The sequence below is a fragment of the Aricia agestis genome, chromosome Z (genome assembly GCF_905147365.1).
Source record: "Aricia agestis chromosome Z, ilAriAges1.1, whole genome shotgun sequence".
In the NCBI taxonomy this organism is placed as follows: Eukaryota; Metazoa; Arthropoda; class Insecta; order Lepidoptera; family Lycaenidae; genus Aricia; species Aricia agestis.
This window is the reverse complement of record NC_056428.1, coordinates 32,333,891-32,353,082: the sequence shown is the minus strand read 5'-3', so window position 1 is coordinate 32,353,082 and position 19,192 is coordinate 32,333,891. Positions and strand designations below refer to the sequence as shown.

At 35.2% G+C, this 19,192-nt stretch overlaps 1 protein-coding gene and 1 long non-coding RNA gene across 2 annotated transcripts in view; one reads left to right on the top strand and one right to left on the bottom strand.

Annotated features, from left to right (window-relative positions):
- The window catches only part of LOC121738568 (proton-coupled amino acid transporter-like protein pathetic), a 70,191-nt gene that overhangs the window by 8,087 nt on the left and 42,912 nt on the right, over nt 1-19,192 (bottom strand). Inside the window, exons 3-5 of the mRNA XM_042130728.1 lie at nt 16,574-16,659; nt 15,178-15,255; nt 7,745-7,895 (exon numbers count right to left, since the gene is read on the bottom strand). Coding sequence (XP_041986662.1) covers nt 7,745-7,895; nt 15,178-15,255; nt 16,574-16,659 — 315 coding nt within the window. The remainder of the gene's footprint in view (nt 1-7,744; nt 7,896-15,177; nt 15,256-16,573; nt 16,660-19,192) is intronic.
- LOC121738573 lies at nt 33-12,992 on the top strand. The gene is made up of 3 exons (XR_006037305.1): nt 33-43; nt 9,872-9,876; nt 12,894-12,992. It is a non-coding gene; the product is annotated as an uncharacterized LOC121738573 (long non-coding RNA).

The following is a 19,192-nucleotide window of genomic DNA, read 5'->3' as shown; positions in this document are numbered from 1 at the left end:
ACTGGAAAAGAGGGTTGTAAGGGGGTGAAAATGCGTAAATTTGGTCAAATTAAGTTAGTTCCAAAAACTCAAAATAGATGGCACCAAGAGTCCCCTAGATCGCGCTATTGCTTGCTCATGCGTATTTCTATAAGAGGTGGTACCATGTTAAGCTAGAATTTGGATTCTTTCGATGATATACACGTTCTATACTATAATAATATTATAAATGCGAAAGTATCTCTGTCTGTCTGTCTCGCTTTCACGCCAAAACTACTGACCCGGTTGTAATGAAATTTTGTACACAGATAGTCTAAAGCCTGAGAAAGGACATAGGCTACTTTTTAACTGGAAAAGGGGGTTGTAAGGGGGTGAAAATGCGTAAATTTGGTCAAATTAAGTTAGTTCCAAAAACTCAAAATAGATGGCACCAGGAGTCCCCTAGATCGCGCTATTGCTTGCTCATGCGTATTTCTATAAGAGGTGGTACCATGTTAAGTTAGATTTTCGTTTCTTTTGATTGTTATACACGTCATTAACTAAGAACTCACCTACCAACTTAAATATCAAATTCAAAAACATCAGCGCCAAAACTACTGAACCGATTATAATGAAATTTTGTACACAGATAGTCTAAAGCCTGAGAAAGGACATAGGCTACTTCTTACTGGAAAAAGGGGTTGTAAGGGGGTGTTTATGCGTAAATTTGTTCAAATTAAGTTAGTTCCAAAAACTGGAACAGATGGCGCCAAGAGTCGCCTAGATCGCGCTATCGCTTGCTCATAATATGTATTTCTATAAGAGGTGATACCATGTTGAGTTAATATTTCGATTCTTCCGATTGTTATACATGTTATTAAATAACTTACGTACCAACATAGAAATCAGAAACAATTTCCTACCTATAATAAATACTAAATAGTTTATGGCCTATGGGTATTGGCTATTGGGCAAAGCTAAAGTTGTGTAATGCATTATGCAGCTAAGTTGTGTAACGCTAAATAAGCTTTAAAAGGTATAAAAAAGTTTAATTAAAAAAAAATCATATTATGTGCACACTACACGGCTGTTTTGGGTATTTTGATTTAAGGGGTACCAGGGTTTTAAAAAGCTTTTGACACCAATTTTATTGACACCGCGCGCTATAAACTGAAGTCCACGCGGACGAAGTCGCGGGCAACAGCTAGTGATTAAATAAATCTCAATTTCATTTAAGTCTTCCGGGATCGTATTAGAAAAAACACAGCAAAATTTGGCAGCTCGCTCTTAAGGCGACGCCTTGATAATATGGCTGTAGCGATATCGATTTTTTTAAATTAAGTACGCCACAAAAACAATATGTCGCTTACGCTCTTACCATGTATGCTGTTCCATTGCTTGTTTTGTATGAGAGAGGCTGGGCCGGCCTCTCATAGAAAACAAGCAACTTAAAAAAACTCAGTTGTATCGTTTTGTATTTTATTAAATGTGATTCTGTTGGTGAATCAATAAATAAATAAATAAAACATATCCAACACGGTTTTTTACTTTAACGCGGCGTCACCGTCACATAAATACATTTCATAATATAAGCTATAGACAAATTAAAGTTAAGAATAATAGGATAGAAATGTAAACACTAAAATACTATCTAAAATAAAGTGTACTTATGCTTGAAACAATTTATGTACAAATTTTGGAAGCTTATATCACTCTCCTCTGTTGGCAAAATAGGAATCCTTTTTTTTACAGAGGTCTTTTTGATTGATTATTCTGTGTTATAAAAGTTGATCAATCGTGTTATGCTATGGGTAATTTAAAGACAAAAACATGATGAATACTGACAATGAACTTTAATTTCTTATCTTTAGTCATTGCTGAGAAAAATCGATATCGCTACAGCCAAATTATCAAGGCGTCGCCTTAATTGAATGCGCAAGAAAATCACAGAGCAAAATTGATACAGTTGCAAGCCGATGCCGGGATGTAACGACACAATAGACATAACTACCAGTAGTTCGACTGCAAAGAAACGGAAAGGTTTCAATATCTGTCAAATTCGTCGGGTTTCACTAGGATTATGAACCGAATGTGCCTCGCGCTGGCTGATATAATTTATTTTTAAATATTTAAAATAAAGATTTCAAAATTGGATTCTGACAATTTTAATCGTATCTGCCAAAACACAAACAACAATACGACCAAAGAGGAACACGTCCAGCAAATATGTCATAGTTTTAAATTCGCAGGTAACAAGTTAACAACCCTAGCGACGATTTTCGTCATAATACGTCAAATTTTAAAATTATACATCAGTTCTAAGTCGGCATACTCTATAATTCTGTCTACTCTGGTAACGAAGAAGCTTACATAATACCACAATATAATTATATACAGTAGACCAGCTTCATACTTAACCGCATAAATGACACGTACACAATTTCCCGATTTCAACCCTCATACTATCAAAATAATGTATGTAGTATTATTACGCGCGCGTAACACTTGTATCTGTATTGATTTCGAGGACACTGGTCAGGCTGAGTCTACTGTATAATATTTATATTGTGATATTGCCTTTTATTACCTAAGTAATTATAGGTAACAACCTCAGAACAGGAAAATATAAAATCTGTGGTAACAACAGTCGCAAATATTACAGTTAAACATAAATGTTGACACTTGGCCGTAATTATTACTCGATAATTGATTGTTTATAAGGCGTATTGTAGATAAAAATAAAATTATGATTTACTCAAAGAAGTATGTAAGAACCCAGTAAATATGTACTTAGTATGTTTTTTAACCTACAAATCATACACGTCTTATTTCTTCATATAAATATTTTTTAACACTAGAGATAACATTGTACAAAATCGGTGGTTTCCAGTGAGAAGAGAATTTCTCCTTTAAATAAAATAAGGTTCTTTGAATGAAATCCAAGAACTTGATAATACTTTATACGGATTAGGTTCTAGTGGTTCTAGTAAAGTAGTAAACAGAGATAAAGTGGCGATTGCGATACTAGAAACAGCTTATAAGAATAATGTTACTAAGGTAGTTTTGTTTACTTCGTCGGTAAACTGATCATGGTATTGGTAGGTAACGCTTTAGAATTTCAAAAGTAAGTATACAACTACTCGTACTAAAGGATGGGTTTTACGAATAATGTAACAACAAACTTAATAAAGAGACATGACGCGACGAAGCATCATAGGATATAACGACCAGTCGACCATGCACCATAGAAGGCCACGTTCCTTTGAAGGCCAACTGTTAAAAAGTCGTAGTTATCGTCATGGTAAAACATATTCCTTCTATTAGCAGTCTATATTCTCTGTTAAAAAAAATACTAGTGAAAGAATTACTCGGATACGTTAATTAGCTTCCGATTTATAAGCAAAACAAGTTGTAACTGTACGAGCGGGCGCTCGGTTACGGTATATTAATTTTTATATATTTTTTTTTTATTTTAATATTATTATTAATTTTTAAAGTACACATATGAGGCCTTGGCGAAAATTCCAAGTGCCTACCTGTTGCCGTTATTGATAAAGAGTAAAAAAAGGCAAAAAATCACGTTTTTTGTATGGGGCCCGCGCGGCGCAATTGTGATATGACGTCACAAGCGGTCACGGGACTGTTAGCGGGACTCGATATTTTTCGAAACTTTGAATGCCTATAAAATCAAACTACTAGATATCTTTGACTGCAACAAATACTAGTATATTTGTATACATACAGGCTTTATTGTGACAACATTTCAAGCAATGTGGCATACTTAGTAACATTCTCCGAGATCTCACTGTTTTTCGAGGCGACAATTGTAATTTCCGCACCCCGAAAAACTTTAGTTTTTAGTTACATAACCTACATCTATCTCACATTTTATTACAGGGCATTGTCGTATAGGGATAATATATGTATGATACTAATACAAGCAAATCTACTTATGCCTCGATTTAAGTTAAAATTTTAGTAATGTTCCTAGGAAGGCCGGTGGTTCCTTATATTATAGCCCAACCAAAGATTTGAAAGTTGGTCTTGCTAGGTAACATGAACTTTACAAGGAACATCTAAAAATCATTTATTTATATGTATTTATTTATAAATTCTTTATTTGCACATAAAGTAACATACAAAATGAAGAACACAACAAAAGAGACATAAATATGAGATAAATTAAACTACATAAACAGCTTTACATAGATATAATGAGGCAAAAATATGAAAAAATATATTTTTGTTTCAATATGACAGGAGATAAGAATTTTAGGATAATTAATATACTAGTAGTATAGTAGTACTTAAGTAGTACTTACACCAAAATTTTCATATTGAAGGAAATAGGTCTGAGTACTACTAAGTACTAAGTGTCAAGAAACACTACTTAGTAAGTAGTGTTTCTTTATAGAATCAGGTAAAGAGTTCCAGAGACACATAGCGGAGATGGTGAAAGAAGAATCATAGAATGAAGTTTTATGGGAAGGGAAGGCAAGCGTAAGTTTCTTTGCAGTGCGAAGAATAGGATTGCCATGACCTAGAAAATTGAAATTTGATTTTAGGTAGGCAGGAGTTGATGGATTAAAAATGATATTGTAAAGTAAATGCAGGACGTGAGAATTTCGACGCATCTTGATCGGAAGCCACTTGAGCTGAGACCGGTATTCAGACACATGATCAAATTTGCGACGGCCAAATATAAAACGGATGCACAAATTTTGAAGGCGTTGAAGGGAAGAGAGAAGATTTTCGTTTAGATCACAGCAGCAAACGTCAGCAATCAGCATAGTCAAGAATTGGGAAAAGTATAGTAGTGGAAATTGCTCAATCGGCTTAGAGATGCAGTGGCAGCATTCAGCTTTTTGCGTAGTTCTTGGACCTGGAAATCCCATGAGAGGGTGCGGTCAAAGTAAACTCCAAGATTACGCACGGAGGAGCTGTAAGAAATAACATTTCCATCAAGAAGAATGTCAGGTAAGGTCTTCCAGTCTACTTTCGCAATAAGCTGCCTGCTGCCAATTATGATGCATTGAGTTTTTATTGGATTGAGGACCAAACCATAGGCATTGCTCCACTCCAAAATTTTCTCTAAATCAGCATTCATTTGGGCAATACCGTGTGATAGTAAGGGAAGCAGGACCTGAATATAGATTTGAAAGTCATCGGTATACATATGATAGGAAGAGGAGATTTTACAAGAAATAGAGTTGATGAAGATGGAAAACGGGAGAGGGGATAACACACTGCCTTGAGGAACACTGGCAGAGATATCACACAAACATGACGATATGTTGTCAATTTTAATGCGCTGCCGGCGTCCCTGAAGGAAACAGCGAAACGATTCAACTACGATAGGAGATAGATTGAGCGAGCTGAGAAGAAGCAGTAGAATATCATGATCTACCGAATTGAAATCGTTACTAAAATCTAGGAGTGTAACTATAGTTAAATAAGATTTTTTTTAATGAAAAAAGGGGGCAAACGAGCAAACGGTTCACCTGATGGAAAGCAACTTCCGTCGCCCATGGACACTCGCAGCATCAGAAGAGCTGCAGGTGCGTTGCTGGCCTTTTAAGAGTGAATAGGGTAATAGGGGAGGGTAGGGATGGGAAAGGAAGGGAATAGGAGAGGATAGGGAAGGGAATTGGGCCTCCGGTAAACTCACTCACTCGGCGAAACACAGCGCAAGCGCTGTTTCACGCCGGTTTTCTGTGAGAACGTGGTATTTCTCCGGTCGAGCCGGCCCTCCCACGTATACATCATCAACTGATGATGATGATGTGTACATCATCAACTTTAATCTTTCCTCAACATACAGAGAGAGCGTTAGCGTTAGTAAGCGAGCTCTGTAGAGCGTTCTAATATTTTTGAAAGAAATGGAAGGATAGAGATCGGACGATAATCAGAGTAACTATTGGGAATCGGTAATTTGGGTAGCGGTATTATATTTGCATCTTTCCAGGAAGAGGGAAAGACCCCGGTAGTAAGAGAATAGTTAAGGATGTGGACAGTGATTGGAGCTAAAATATCTAACAATGGAACTATCATATTTCGACCAATATAGTCACTGCCCACAGCCATTGATGAAATTGACATGATAGACTTCTTCACCTCGGTGACAGACAATTCCCTAAATGAAAAAGAAGCATTAGCAGAAGTAGGTAAGCTGGACAGATTATGGGTAGTTTGAGCTTTTCTTTGTGTGTCAAAATCTTGTATTCATTAACATATTATAAACAGTTATTTTTTAGTTATAAATGCGTACCGTAACAATTAAAATAATGTTTTTTATATCATCTTTACTTATTAGGATTATTAAACTTATACACGCATATTGAACATTTTGGCCTTATAAAAAAGGGGCCCATAAGAAGGCCATTTTAGATAAAAAAAATTTTTTGATTGCATTATAAAACGCATTGGCAATTAGTTATAAGATGTCAATGTGATATACTCATTACTACTATTTTTTAAGAATTTCCATTAATATATTCTTGGTTATAAGATGATGTTCAAGCCTAACCTATAACGAACATTTCGTTATAGGTTTTTTAGATGATATAAATATATCGAGCATTTAATGTGTTGCTTAATTGAAAGAAATTATAATGTCGTTTTAGTAAAAGCAAATAAATAAAAACTGTTAACTCTATTTTCAAGTAAAACGACTGATGTATAACATTGGCCTTGTTTGGAGCTGTGTTCCTTGCACGGCGTTTTGGAAGAGCTTAACAAAACTTAAGTTTATTAAATGGCTATTAAAGCTAGGTTAAAAAGAGATTTATAATAATAATATGATACCTTATAAAACAGAGCATTACTTGATAATTTGTTTTCTTAATTTATTTAGTTAATAAACGAATAACAAGCCTTTTCCCGTAAGAGTGGCCTTGCATGGTTCAAGGTCCTTAATTGCAAGAAAAATTGCTCTTCCAGCGCTGCTACTTTCACAGTGAACTCTGTGACACATACACACCCTAAAGTAATATCACTTAGTTTTGTACCACAATGTATACAGGGTGTAACAAAACTAAGTGATACTTTAGGGTATGTATGTGTCCCTTACATAGAGTTCACTGTGAAAGCAGCAGCGCTGAAAGACTTCTTTTTCTTCCATATATTAAGAAAAATTGTCATACCCTAGTATGGCAATGACCTCGATCAGGTGATCTGGAAGTTAGGGTTCAATAACGAAATATATTTTATTTTTTAAAGAGAAGCGTGTTAGATTCATTATTACGTTAGAGTTTAAAAGTGTAACACATTTACATATTTCATTTCTCATTGAGAATAATGTAAAAGTATAATGCAATAATGTAAATAGATTTTACATCATTTTGTACTTAAAATAATTACTTTTTATTATTAAATAATAAATTCATTTCATACGATTCATCCAAAGCAATAATGTAAAAAGAACATAAAAATAAAATCATTATGCGGAACCACTAAATTAAAAAGTATGTGAAGCTAATAGCTTGAATGAAAAATTTTCGACGCGTTGATTGGTTCATGAGCTCACGCGATTCGCCCGAGGACCAATCGATGCGTTCGAATCTGAGTCTATGAATGAAAGTCCACGTGGAATAGTGTACAGTAGCACTGGACAGGGTCACAGGGCTGAACTCAATTTGTTTTTCAAAGATTTCAAATGCGTTTTTCTCCAAAATCGGATTCCGTACAAATATTTAGTACTGCTTTTTGGATACACCTTAACCCAAGAATTACCTCAGTTAATTATTATCACTTAGTTTTGTTAAACCCTGCATTTCTAGAAACTTACTAGAATATAAGCGCAGTGGGTGCAGATCACTGCTACAAGAACACAGAAGAAAACTCCAGCGAAGAGACCTGATGCCTGGAAAGCTTTCGGCATACTCAGGATACCCGTACCCAATGACGCTTTCAGTAAATGTATTAGGGTGTCCGTGTTTCTGAAAACAAACAAACAAAAAATCTGTTGACATTTCTGGAATAAAAGAGTGAATGGTTTCAAAAACTTTTGTCCGACTGGCGACTACGTAAATAAAACCGGCCAAGTGCGTGTCGGGCCACGCGCAATATAGGGTTCCGTAGTACCGTACCGCTAGTTTTAGAAATTTTTTGTATGGTCAATAAATGTACATTTAATTTTATAACGTGTTTTACACTACAGCTAACAACATCTTCTAAGTTCTGTTCAAAGGAATTTGAACGAAAAGTTACTTTATAGCTACTTCGCCGAATATATTTTTTTTAGTTTATCGACTATTACTCAATAACTTTTGAAGTCTTCTTAGCCGTGATAGTTTTCCTTTTCAATTTAGCATATATATTTCCTACTCCCATGAATTTTTTTACATTACCTGCCCCCCGATTCACGATCGTCGGAAAGTTCTCACGCGGATAGTTCTCATATTCTATCGAATACACAGCGATTCACAAACTTTCCGTCGCGGAAATGAATCCGAAACCAAAGAGAATAACTGAAACTAGATTTTTTTGGCAATAAGTTATGGCATATAGCCTTGGTTAGTCGTCGCTGTCCTTCTGCACCTCTTTAACTTAATTAACAAAATTTTTAAGACTAAGCCTTACCTTACAAAAAATATATTTCAGCTGCGTTTTAATCAACGAATGATTTTAAGTATTTAATACCTTAACCGCCAAGCTTATTTGTCCAATCCTCACGTTTTTATGTTTTTTTTAACCCTTAGCTGGTTTCGTTAAAAAAGGCAACGTTCATTTCTTTTAATATCGACTTAAAATAAAAAAATGACAGAGCAAAACCAGAAACCAAAAAATGCTCATACAATTTTACTACTTTGTTTGTGATTTTGGCAAAATTTTCTTTACATTACAGTTATAAAATCTTGCTATACTCGATACACATTTTTTGCTTCCAGAATTTTAAGAATCTGAACCTATGATAATTTTGCTAGAATAGCTGATTTCCTTCCTCTTCTTACGATCGTAAACTGTTTCACGTTGCAGACATAATATAATAGTTTTCTGGGTGGTTACGAATTAGATTTCGAGTACTTATTTCATAAAAGCTAATTCTGGTTTAAAATTCCCGATGTATCGAAAAAATTATTAAAAATCATTTTAAGGTACCGTTGAAAAAAACATACACTTCTGGTACCGGGGGTAATTTTTGACCCAAGCACTGTATGTAACTCCGCTTTTAGCAACAGTTATAGAGCCACGTACGTTCGTCATCCGCCGCACTACCCGACGTAACGAGATTACACAGAATCAGAAGAGTGTACATGTTTAGATAGTAAAGATATCATAGAAAATTCGAACGCCTGGGGTAACTTTTGACCCCCGATACCAGTTAAGGGTTAATGTATCTATTACCTTGCGTTTTTTGCTTTACTTATCTATTTTAACCCTCTGCCCCCTTTCCCCCCATTTTAGGATTTTTTCGGGTGTGTATCATTTTTGATGAGCCGCCATATTGGATGTCGAATGACATTACTTTCGTTTCCGAGTTACTCTCAATGAGCCCTTTCATATTTTGAAACCAATATTGCAGAAGTGCATTAAAATAACTATTACCCTATCTTGGATGAACTGCCATATTGGATGTAGAATGACATTACATTTGTTTTAGAGTTACTCTCAAAAAGCGTTTTCATTTAATATCCATATTGTAGGACTGCATAGAAAATAACTATTTCGCGATCTTGGATGGTCGGCCATATTAGATTTAGAGTGATGTCACATACCATATCGTGCATTGTCATCCAGACATAATTCATGAAGCCCTAAGCGGCCGCATCCGCCCGCGATAACAATAGATAAGCTATTGTGTCTCGTTATTCCACGATAAAATTTCAGCTCAAACGGTTAAATATATCTACTTCAAAATTGAGTTCCGAAATTCCACCCGAACATACATAAGTAGATATACCTAAGTAGGTAGTGTATGTAAGTAAGTACATACATACAGAGCAAGTTAAAGTTGCGAAAAATAAGCGTGTTGTTTAGACTATGGAAAAATTCTGTAGACTGATAAGTGATAACTGATAACAAATCATTTTGAAATGTATGTTGATACTTGAGACACCTTTGACACGTGTATATCAGGAAAAAATATGGGTATGAAATTATGGGTATCAAATGAGAGTCAATTGAAAATTAATACTCAAGTCGTGTCGTGTCAAGTCGTGTCACTTTTGTTAAGTGAAATTTGACTTTTTAGTCACACAACGGAAACTACAACAAACATACTAAGAAATGTAGGCAGAGATAACTAAAAAACTAAAAATAAATTATAATCAAAAAACTTTTTGAAAAAAGCTTTATACTCTGTATAGTAAATATAGAATGGAAGAAAAATATAATATAATAAATATAAAATATTTAATAAATATAATAAATATAAAATGAAAGAAAAGGAAAAAATAAATTTCTCCTTAAAATTTTTAACTATTAAGTTAGTTATAACCTCAGTATAATATTATACAATTTGCATGATAATAAAAACTCGTCGCGCGACTTAATAATCTGTCAGTATTTAATAAATTTATTAAAATAAAAAATATAATATTAATTTACTCAGTTAAATTGGTACTAGTTTATTTACAAATCGCGATTCGCGCGACAAGCTTTTATTATCATGCAAATTGAGATTATAACTTAAAATAGTTAAAAATTTTAAGGAGAAATTAATTTTTTTCTTTTCAGAGTATTAATAAAAGCTTTTTTCAAAAAGTTTTTTGATTATAATTTATGACATTTTACTTCGCTTTCTAAACTAGCGAATGTTTTTGACCATGCCCTCTGCATGCATCTATTGTGCCAATAGACATAACTACCAGTAGTTCGACTGCAAAGAAACGGACAGGTGTCAATATCTGTCAAATTCGTCGGGTTTCACTAGGATTATGAAAGGAATGTGCCTCGCGCTGGCTGATATAATTTATTTTTAAATATTTAAAATAAAGATTTGGATTCTGACAATTTTAATCGCATGTGCCAAAACACAAACAACAATACGACCAAAGAGGAACACGTCCAGCGAATATGTCATAGTTTTAAATTCGTAGGTAACAAGTTAACAACCCTAGCGACGATTTTCGTCATAATACGTCAAATTTAAAAATTTCAACATCAGTTCTAAGTCGGCATACTCTATAATTCTGTCTACTCTGGCATTGGTGTGCCGTGTGAACTTCTAGTTTCGGTATGGTATGTCATCTGAGTCTGATCCTCAATAATTATGTATTTTCTTTTCTTAAACCAATATATTGCGTATACGAAACCTAGGTTTAGGTATCATCAATTTATCCCCAGTAAATCATACTTTTGATTCAAATCCAAAACCGCTACAAATCGAACATTTTACCTCATATCGCAGTGTTTAGTTACGTAACTTGCAGTATTTCGCTACGCCGCGCTTGTTCAATGTCGATCTTAATTAAAAACATCAAATGATTTTACTTAACACCTTAACTGCGAGACTGATTTTTTGTACCTAGAATACCATGCGATACCAGGTATTTCCGATCTGGTAGTAAGTTTACACCGTATGCGAACGAGGTTCTAATGACCTGGTTAAAGTCGTTCATAGAAATATGAACCCAGGATCAACAAGGCTAGGATTGAATGAATGAAATCCACTAATGAACTTTATACACGCAAAAGTGTATAAAGTTCATTAAAAGAGATACAAGGTTTACCAGACCTGTTCAAGCACAACAAAGATATAATAATAGGTATGGGACAGTAAAACTAATGCATCATATTGAAAATTTTTTAAAACTAGATAACGCACGCAACTCCGTAGTGCCAAAACTAGTTTATTGCGCTGGAACCGTACGTTTTTCTAGGATGAAAAGTATCATATGTCTTTTCCCGGGAGTCAGGGTATCTCCATAATAATATTTCAGCAGAATCGGTTTGGGCGTGAAGAGGTAACAGACAGCCAGATAGACACACTTTCGCATATTTTATAATATTAGTATGGATATGTAATCACTATTATCAACGTTTATTCCCGTGGTGCTTCTCCCCTTCAGTTCTTTGACTTTCGGTCACTGCAACTTTGTGCTGTCTCCCGCTTTATATTGGGGAGGGAATCTGGAATTCTTCCTACTCCTATTTTCTTCTGATTAATTTCGTTGCGGGTCCCAAGACAGCTTTAGCATGTACCTCGGACTCCCTGAGATCATATCAAAGGGTTTTCGTGGTTGGATACCGCTGTCGATCCTGGCGATACAGGAGTTGTTACAGTGGTGGGAATGTGTGGTGGGCCAAAGCCCAAATTTAAAAATATTAGTATGGATAATGATAAGAAAAGACCGATTCAATGCTGTGCTGATGCTTAATTTTCTCGAGCTCAATTTTTCTTTTCAATTTTTTGGCTTAATTAAAGGCCTAACGGGACATATATCAAAGACTTTGTCCCTACTCAATACAATATTATTTGACGCCATTTCATAACACTTTAATATTTCCCACGCAATTAAAACGTAAATATCACAACTGAAAACACTGACGCACAATCGACAACAAACAAAGCATTCGACAACACTAGCCTCGGTGCACACGCCCCTCGCCCGCTCAGTACGGCTACCAGGCCTACAAATCAAGGCCTGGTATTCGCACTGAGCTTATTCAATTTTAATTCAGTGCGAACTATGTTTAAAAAACCTGGTGTATTTTTTAATCGCTAATCGTCATAAGCTTTAAAAATGGGCGTTAGATATAAAACTATCTCTCTCGTACACGTAGTACTTCTCGAGTTACAGCGCCCGCACCGAGCGAAAAGACACGATTTTAGTTCACAGAGAGAAAGCAATCAACCAGGCATATAATGCCTTGCTTCGCTGCGAACGTGTTAAAACAGTTTAACTATAGCCTGACTACGCCAGCTTTTTCTACGTTACTTATAGAAAAAAAAGACTTATGAAATTTCGTCTTCGGTTTATGTGTCGCAGGAGGTAGCAGGGAAATGAGGATATCAGGGATTTCACGAAATCCCTAGGGATATCACGAAATCCCAGTAGATGTCGAATATTCTTGTTTATTACGTTTTCTTACTAAAAATTTCTAGAGATAATTATGTCACTTCACTTAACTAAGTTTAGGCGTTTAGGGGTACTCTTTACTATAATTAAATAGAAATCGTTTTGGGTTCGTAATAAATAAATAGTAATGAATTAACTCCTTATTAAATATGATACATTTTCCACTTTCCTACATATTGCATACATCATCGAGTATGGACTGTGTGATGTGTCCTTACTCCTTATAGATCGTATGTACCTTCTTAGAAATTAGTAGGTATGTGTAATTGATAGCAGATAGATAATATAAAATGTAAACAAATGCTGCTCCAGCGACCAGCACCCACATATGCATAAAATAATGCGTGGCATTAGCAAAACATAACACAATATTTACTTATTTAAGCCGTTACTACATTAGCGATCATTCAAAAAAATCGTTTTCATGGCATTAACAAAACATAACACAATATTTTTTAATAATTAAAATCTTATGATACAATTAACAGCCAAATTGGAACCCTTCATATGGTATGGCCTATGGTTACACTTACATCTAGATTCTAGATGTACAACAATTAAACTAGTATAAAGGTTGTGACTTGTCACTTGTGACATCCTGAAAATTGAATACGAGCAGATTATCAGTAGCCTGCCACCGCCACGCCAATATTGAGCACGTTCTTGGAATCTGACACAGACGCTATTGTATGTTGCGCTTGTATTTTTGTATTCTTTGTTCATTGTATATAATGTGATCTGACTTCTAAACTTTGATCTTTGACAATGGAACATAAATAAAAGCGACACGAGCGATATTATTCTGAATAATTGGAATTTGGAATTCAATGGAATTATAATAAAAAATGTCTGCGAAAAATAAACGTGTTGTCTAGACTCTATGGAAAAATTCTGTAGACCGTCGATAACAAATCATTTATTGAAATAATATGCTGATATGTGAGACACCTTTGCGACGTGTATTTATGGAAAAAACCTTGCGATAAATTGCATAGCGGAAATCTCCGCTCGGAGTTTTCAGTTTTTAAAAAAGTTAGTCCACTAAAGTCAACAAGGGCCGAGGTCAAAGCTAGTGTTTATTGGGTCATTAATGCAAACTGATTCTGATCGTTGAGTCGAGGCGTCGGCATGGCACACGTGACATAATTACGCAGTTCACGATTGTTAAGGAACCATTACATGCGCCCTGCCTGCAGCCTAGGGCCTAGCATTGTCTAAAATTAAATTAAAATTTTCATAAAATATCTCATAAGCTTTTTCAGAAAATTGGTGTGTAATTGACACATCACACTACACATAATAATTTATTGCAAAGATTTCTTATCTTCAATATCGATTACATAATATAATAACACTAATGACACTCGCTCTGCAAAAATAAATTTAACTATATTAGGTACTAGCAAACACAAGCAAAATTTTCCACACAATATTTCTGAAATCTGGATGTCCGACAAAAATCCTTGTTTACCAGCAGCAACAAGATAAAATTAGAACGTTACAAAGATGGGATTGACATTATCCATTAACGTAAAAGGAGGCTCATATCACCCATTGTTATCTGAAGATAAATTTCGCTAAGCTTTATAAAATTCGCGACATTACTTACATATTATTATCGTAAGAAATCGCTAAGCAACAAAATTTGAGGTGCAGTAACATCAACGTGAGCTACTCGTGTAAATAAAAATCCTGTAAGTAAAGGGCAACGTAAGTGAGAAAAAGTTGGTGATATAATGAAACCATTGTAAACCACTTTTGTCGCAATTTTGTCGCAAAAAAAACCAGTGACCACTGAAACCGCAACGACGAAAGGTTTCGCCATATTTCGAAACCAGAGCTTTTCGCGGCTACATTCTCATCTTAACCTGTACTGTGTACACGGATAATAATAATTTTCACAGCGAATTAAGATAGAAATTAAAAACTTGTGCAATTTGATAAGCGTAGTTAAAATTTAAGACATCGCGACATATTACTTAGTTATGTCAAAACAATAAATTTAAGGTTTACCACTTCGCCTTCGAAAATATCGAATGCATATTTCACAAATCACATCATTCAAAGAATCGACGAAAACCTTGCAGGCTGACATGCCCTTTTTGACACTCGACATATATCTTGCAATAAATAACGATCGATAACGTGAAGAGAAAATCAAATAAAAAGTAACTGATAAGTACTAAATTACACTTACGATGTAGGGTTCTTAACGTTCCTATCAGCAAACGGGTCGAAATCCTCCTCTGACTCCGAATCTTTTGACAGGTAATATCTGTAACAAAACTTAATTTTAATCTCAGTAATATGTCAGGACTCAGGATTCAAGATCTACAGATGGTTATATTATATAACCATCCCAAGTTTTATCAAAATTACAAGCAAATACAAAATAAAGGCTGTTTACACACACGCCGCAGCGGCAGCGGCACCGCCATACTCATAGATATACTAGCTTGAATGAAAAAGCAAAAGCTGTGCAAAATCTTGATTACTTAATTTTGGAATCAAGCAGGTATCTGGGTACCTACTGTCCATGTAATAGATTTAGATATCCATAATTCCTAAACTTATTACCGACCTAGCTTATTTTGAAACAATTTATATTTTATTGAGTTCATGGCGAAAGTAAAACTTAAAGCCATACAAAATGAAGCTAACAAAGTATACCTATGGCGATACTGTATCACATGTTAATATTAAATTGGTTACTAATATTATCATAAATGCGAAAGTCTAGTGTCTTGCTTGTTCACGCTGAAATCGCTAGACAGATTTAGATAAAATTGATTAAAGAGATACTTGTTGCCTGCGATTTCTGCTGGAACTTATTCAGGGTGATTAGGGACAAAACTAAAAGTACTAAAAGTCCTTACGTCTAGGAGGTACCTAAGCCGGAGGGAAGATTTCTTACGATAATAATATGTAAGTAATGTCGCGAATTTTATAAAGCTTAGCGAAATTTATCTTTAAAGCTTTTTAAAATTTTCACTTTTCCTGAGCGTGTATTTCGAAGACGGATGAGAATTTGGATTTATAGAGAATTTAATAAGCTTTAATTTCGTCATAGAAGACTTTTTGCTACAACACATCCTTTTTTGTTATTGACGAAAAACCAAAAATTGAGACCTTTGTCGCCCCCCCCCCTCCCCTCCCTCCGGCTTACCTCCTAGACGTCAGGACTTTTGGTATGTTTTGTCCTTAAATGCCCTGAATAAGTTCCTGCAGAAATTGCTTAGGTTCCCGCTCACGCATTCTACAAATATTTTGTTGACTGAGCTATGAGTCGCGGGTTTTGAGTTTCGATAAATGCGATAATGAATCTTTATTTACACATAAACAGTGCATGACACTTATCCATAATAATACCCACCTAATACTATAAATGCGAAAGTGTGTTTTTAATGTACACTAGACACAATAAATATAATACAAAGTTTGGGGTAGACCAACTAGTTATTTGACAAATTGTGCCTACGTGTGACCAAAAAAAGGTCCAGTTCGGCTTAGGCCATGTATGAGGATGTACATGACACCGGTTTTCAACTGAACCGCTAAGTGAAACACGGATGTACTATCTGTATTATACTAACTCCCTGACAGGTTTTGCGTTGCCCTTTTCTGCTTCTGGCAAGAAGGACTCCAGCTCGTGAGCCGCAGGCACATTCCCATTTGTGTCCTGAAAAAAAAAAGATCATTAAAAGTTTTGAAATGCGGCAGATATTTAGGTACTGTAGACTTCAGAACCTAGAATTTCGAATCTATCTAAAGAAATAGCTTATTTATTCATTTAAGCTTTTTACGCGTTTTCGAATCACATCCTAATTTTTTATAATATTATGATATTATCATACCGACCATTACTTAACTGGTATATTATTATAATTTACACTTGTAACAATAATTTTATCATTTGTTCCGTGACTATAGGAAGTCGTCATAAAATTTTCTACCAGAATATTAGTGTAGTTTCGTTGGAAATAGGAAGAAGATAATTAGTGTCATTAATCATTAATCATTATAAATCAGACGTAATGGTCCAAACCACGTAGACTTGTAGTCACAAAAATTCATATTTTTTTGATATTTCAAATGAACACGTATTGCTAAGTACTAACGTACGGTTTTGCTCGATAGTTTTACTCCAAATCGAGCAATAACCATCAACCACCGTGTGGACCGCAAAACTGACAGCTCGATGGCTCACTTCGAGCCGGCTCCGATAGAATTAAATACCTATGTTAAATATGTAATTTCCTTCGATTCGGAGTAAAACTATCGAGCAAAACCGTATGTGAGTACTTAGCATAAGACTATATTACTTATAGCCTCTTGGCTTGGAATTTGTACTATTTCAACAATAACTCTGTTAACCCAAGGCAGACTGATAACAGTGATTAAATCACCTAGACGGGTACTTGTGGTGAGTCAATGTTTAAGAAGTGCTATTAGCACACTGGTGATAATGAGAAAATACCGACCAAGTGCGTGTCGGGCCACGCGCAATATAGGGTTCCGTAGTACCGCTAGTTTTTGATAACTTTTTGTATGATCAATGAACGTACATTTATAACGTGTCGTTTACAGGGCAACTACTACTAATAACAACAACAGCAACTACCAAACAACAACATCATCTCAGTTACTTTGACGTGTCTGTCTGTCTGTCTGTGGCATCGTAGCATCCAAACGGGTGGACCGATTTTGATCTAGTTTTTTTTTTGTTTGAAAGCTGACTTAATTGAGAGTGTTCTTAGCTATAGTTCATCATAATCAGCCTGCTCTGTGCTGAAAAATCGTGGTTCATCTGGTTCGTGAAGGGCCGATTAGCAAATTGCAGTCGTTTGGTGGGCTTTATTGCATTCTAGTTCGTCACATTTATGAATATTTACATGTCACTGATTGTCTCGATTTGGTTCGCTGAAAACTGACCCTTAAACTATAATGTTATGTTAAATCAAACATCTACATTAGGCCGTCCCCCGACACACCGTGACAACAATTATGGACTAAAATATCACTTTACACTTAGGAATTATTTAAACTTAAAGTCAATAAAATATATTATTTAATTACTTTTTAAAGTTGTTTGGCGGGGGCTTTTTTAAATTTCTTAATTTAATTTTATTTCATGCTTTTTAATCTTCTGTTGGTTATAGTGCAGAATAATTCCTATCAACATCATGCTATTATATCCCAATGAATACCATCTAGGAATGTCCTTTTGGATGAGGCCGTCAATATGAATCCAAACATGAAACCTGCACTTTGGGTTCATATGTAGCTCGGCTCCTATAGAATCCAGGTGATGCTGCACCTTACTAGTTGTCGCAATTATTAAATGAGCCCAAACATGAAACCATTACTCTAAGTTGCTGAGGAGTTGGGTATTCTATTGATTACCAGGTGATGCTGCAGCACCAGGTCAACTTTCTATTAATGTGTAAATATGCATAAATATCACGAACTAGAATGCAATAAAGCCCACCAAACCACTGCAAGTTGCTAATCGGCCCTTCACGAACCAGATGAACCGCGATTTTTCAGCACGAAGCAGGCTGATGATGATGAACTATAGCTAAGAACACTCTCAATTAAGTCAGATTTAAAACAAAAAAAAGTAGAAGTCTCAGTAATAGGGTCCCGTCTTTACCCTTTGGGTACGGAACCCTAAAAAGGTTACACCACCTTTTATCGAAACAGTAGAATGTAGGTTGATATTTCCAGTATATGAACCTGCCAAGTGGCAAGTTCGAGACAAATTCGTATTGGAAGCATTCTGTACACGGCCTTAATGGGTAAAAGTTTGACGTAGATAGGCGTCGATAGTATTTTATAAAGTCACCCCCCATGGGAAAGCAAAATTCGTTCAACTGTCCAGCCATATTTTTTATAGCACGGACAGACGGACTTTCAAAAGAAATAACAAAGCACTTCAGTTTTATCTTATATATAAAATTCTCGTGTCACAAGTTAGGCCGCGTACTCCTTCGAAACGGCTTTACTGATTTTAACCAAATTTTATAATATGCATATTCAGTGGGTCTGAGAATCGGCTATTGGGTACTTTTTATATTGATAAGTGCATTTGTTGAATAAATAATAGTAAATTATTACAACTCGAGACTGACGGCGACCATTGTTTGTGCGACGGGATGGCGATGGACGTTGCCATTGTGATCTGTGACATACTTATTTAGTCACTTCAATAA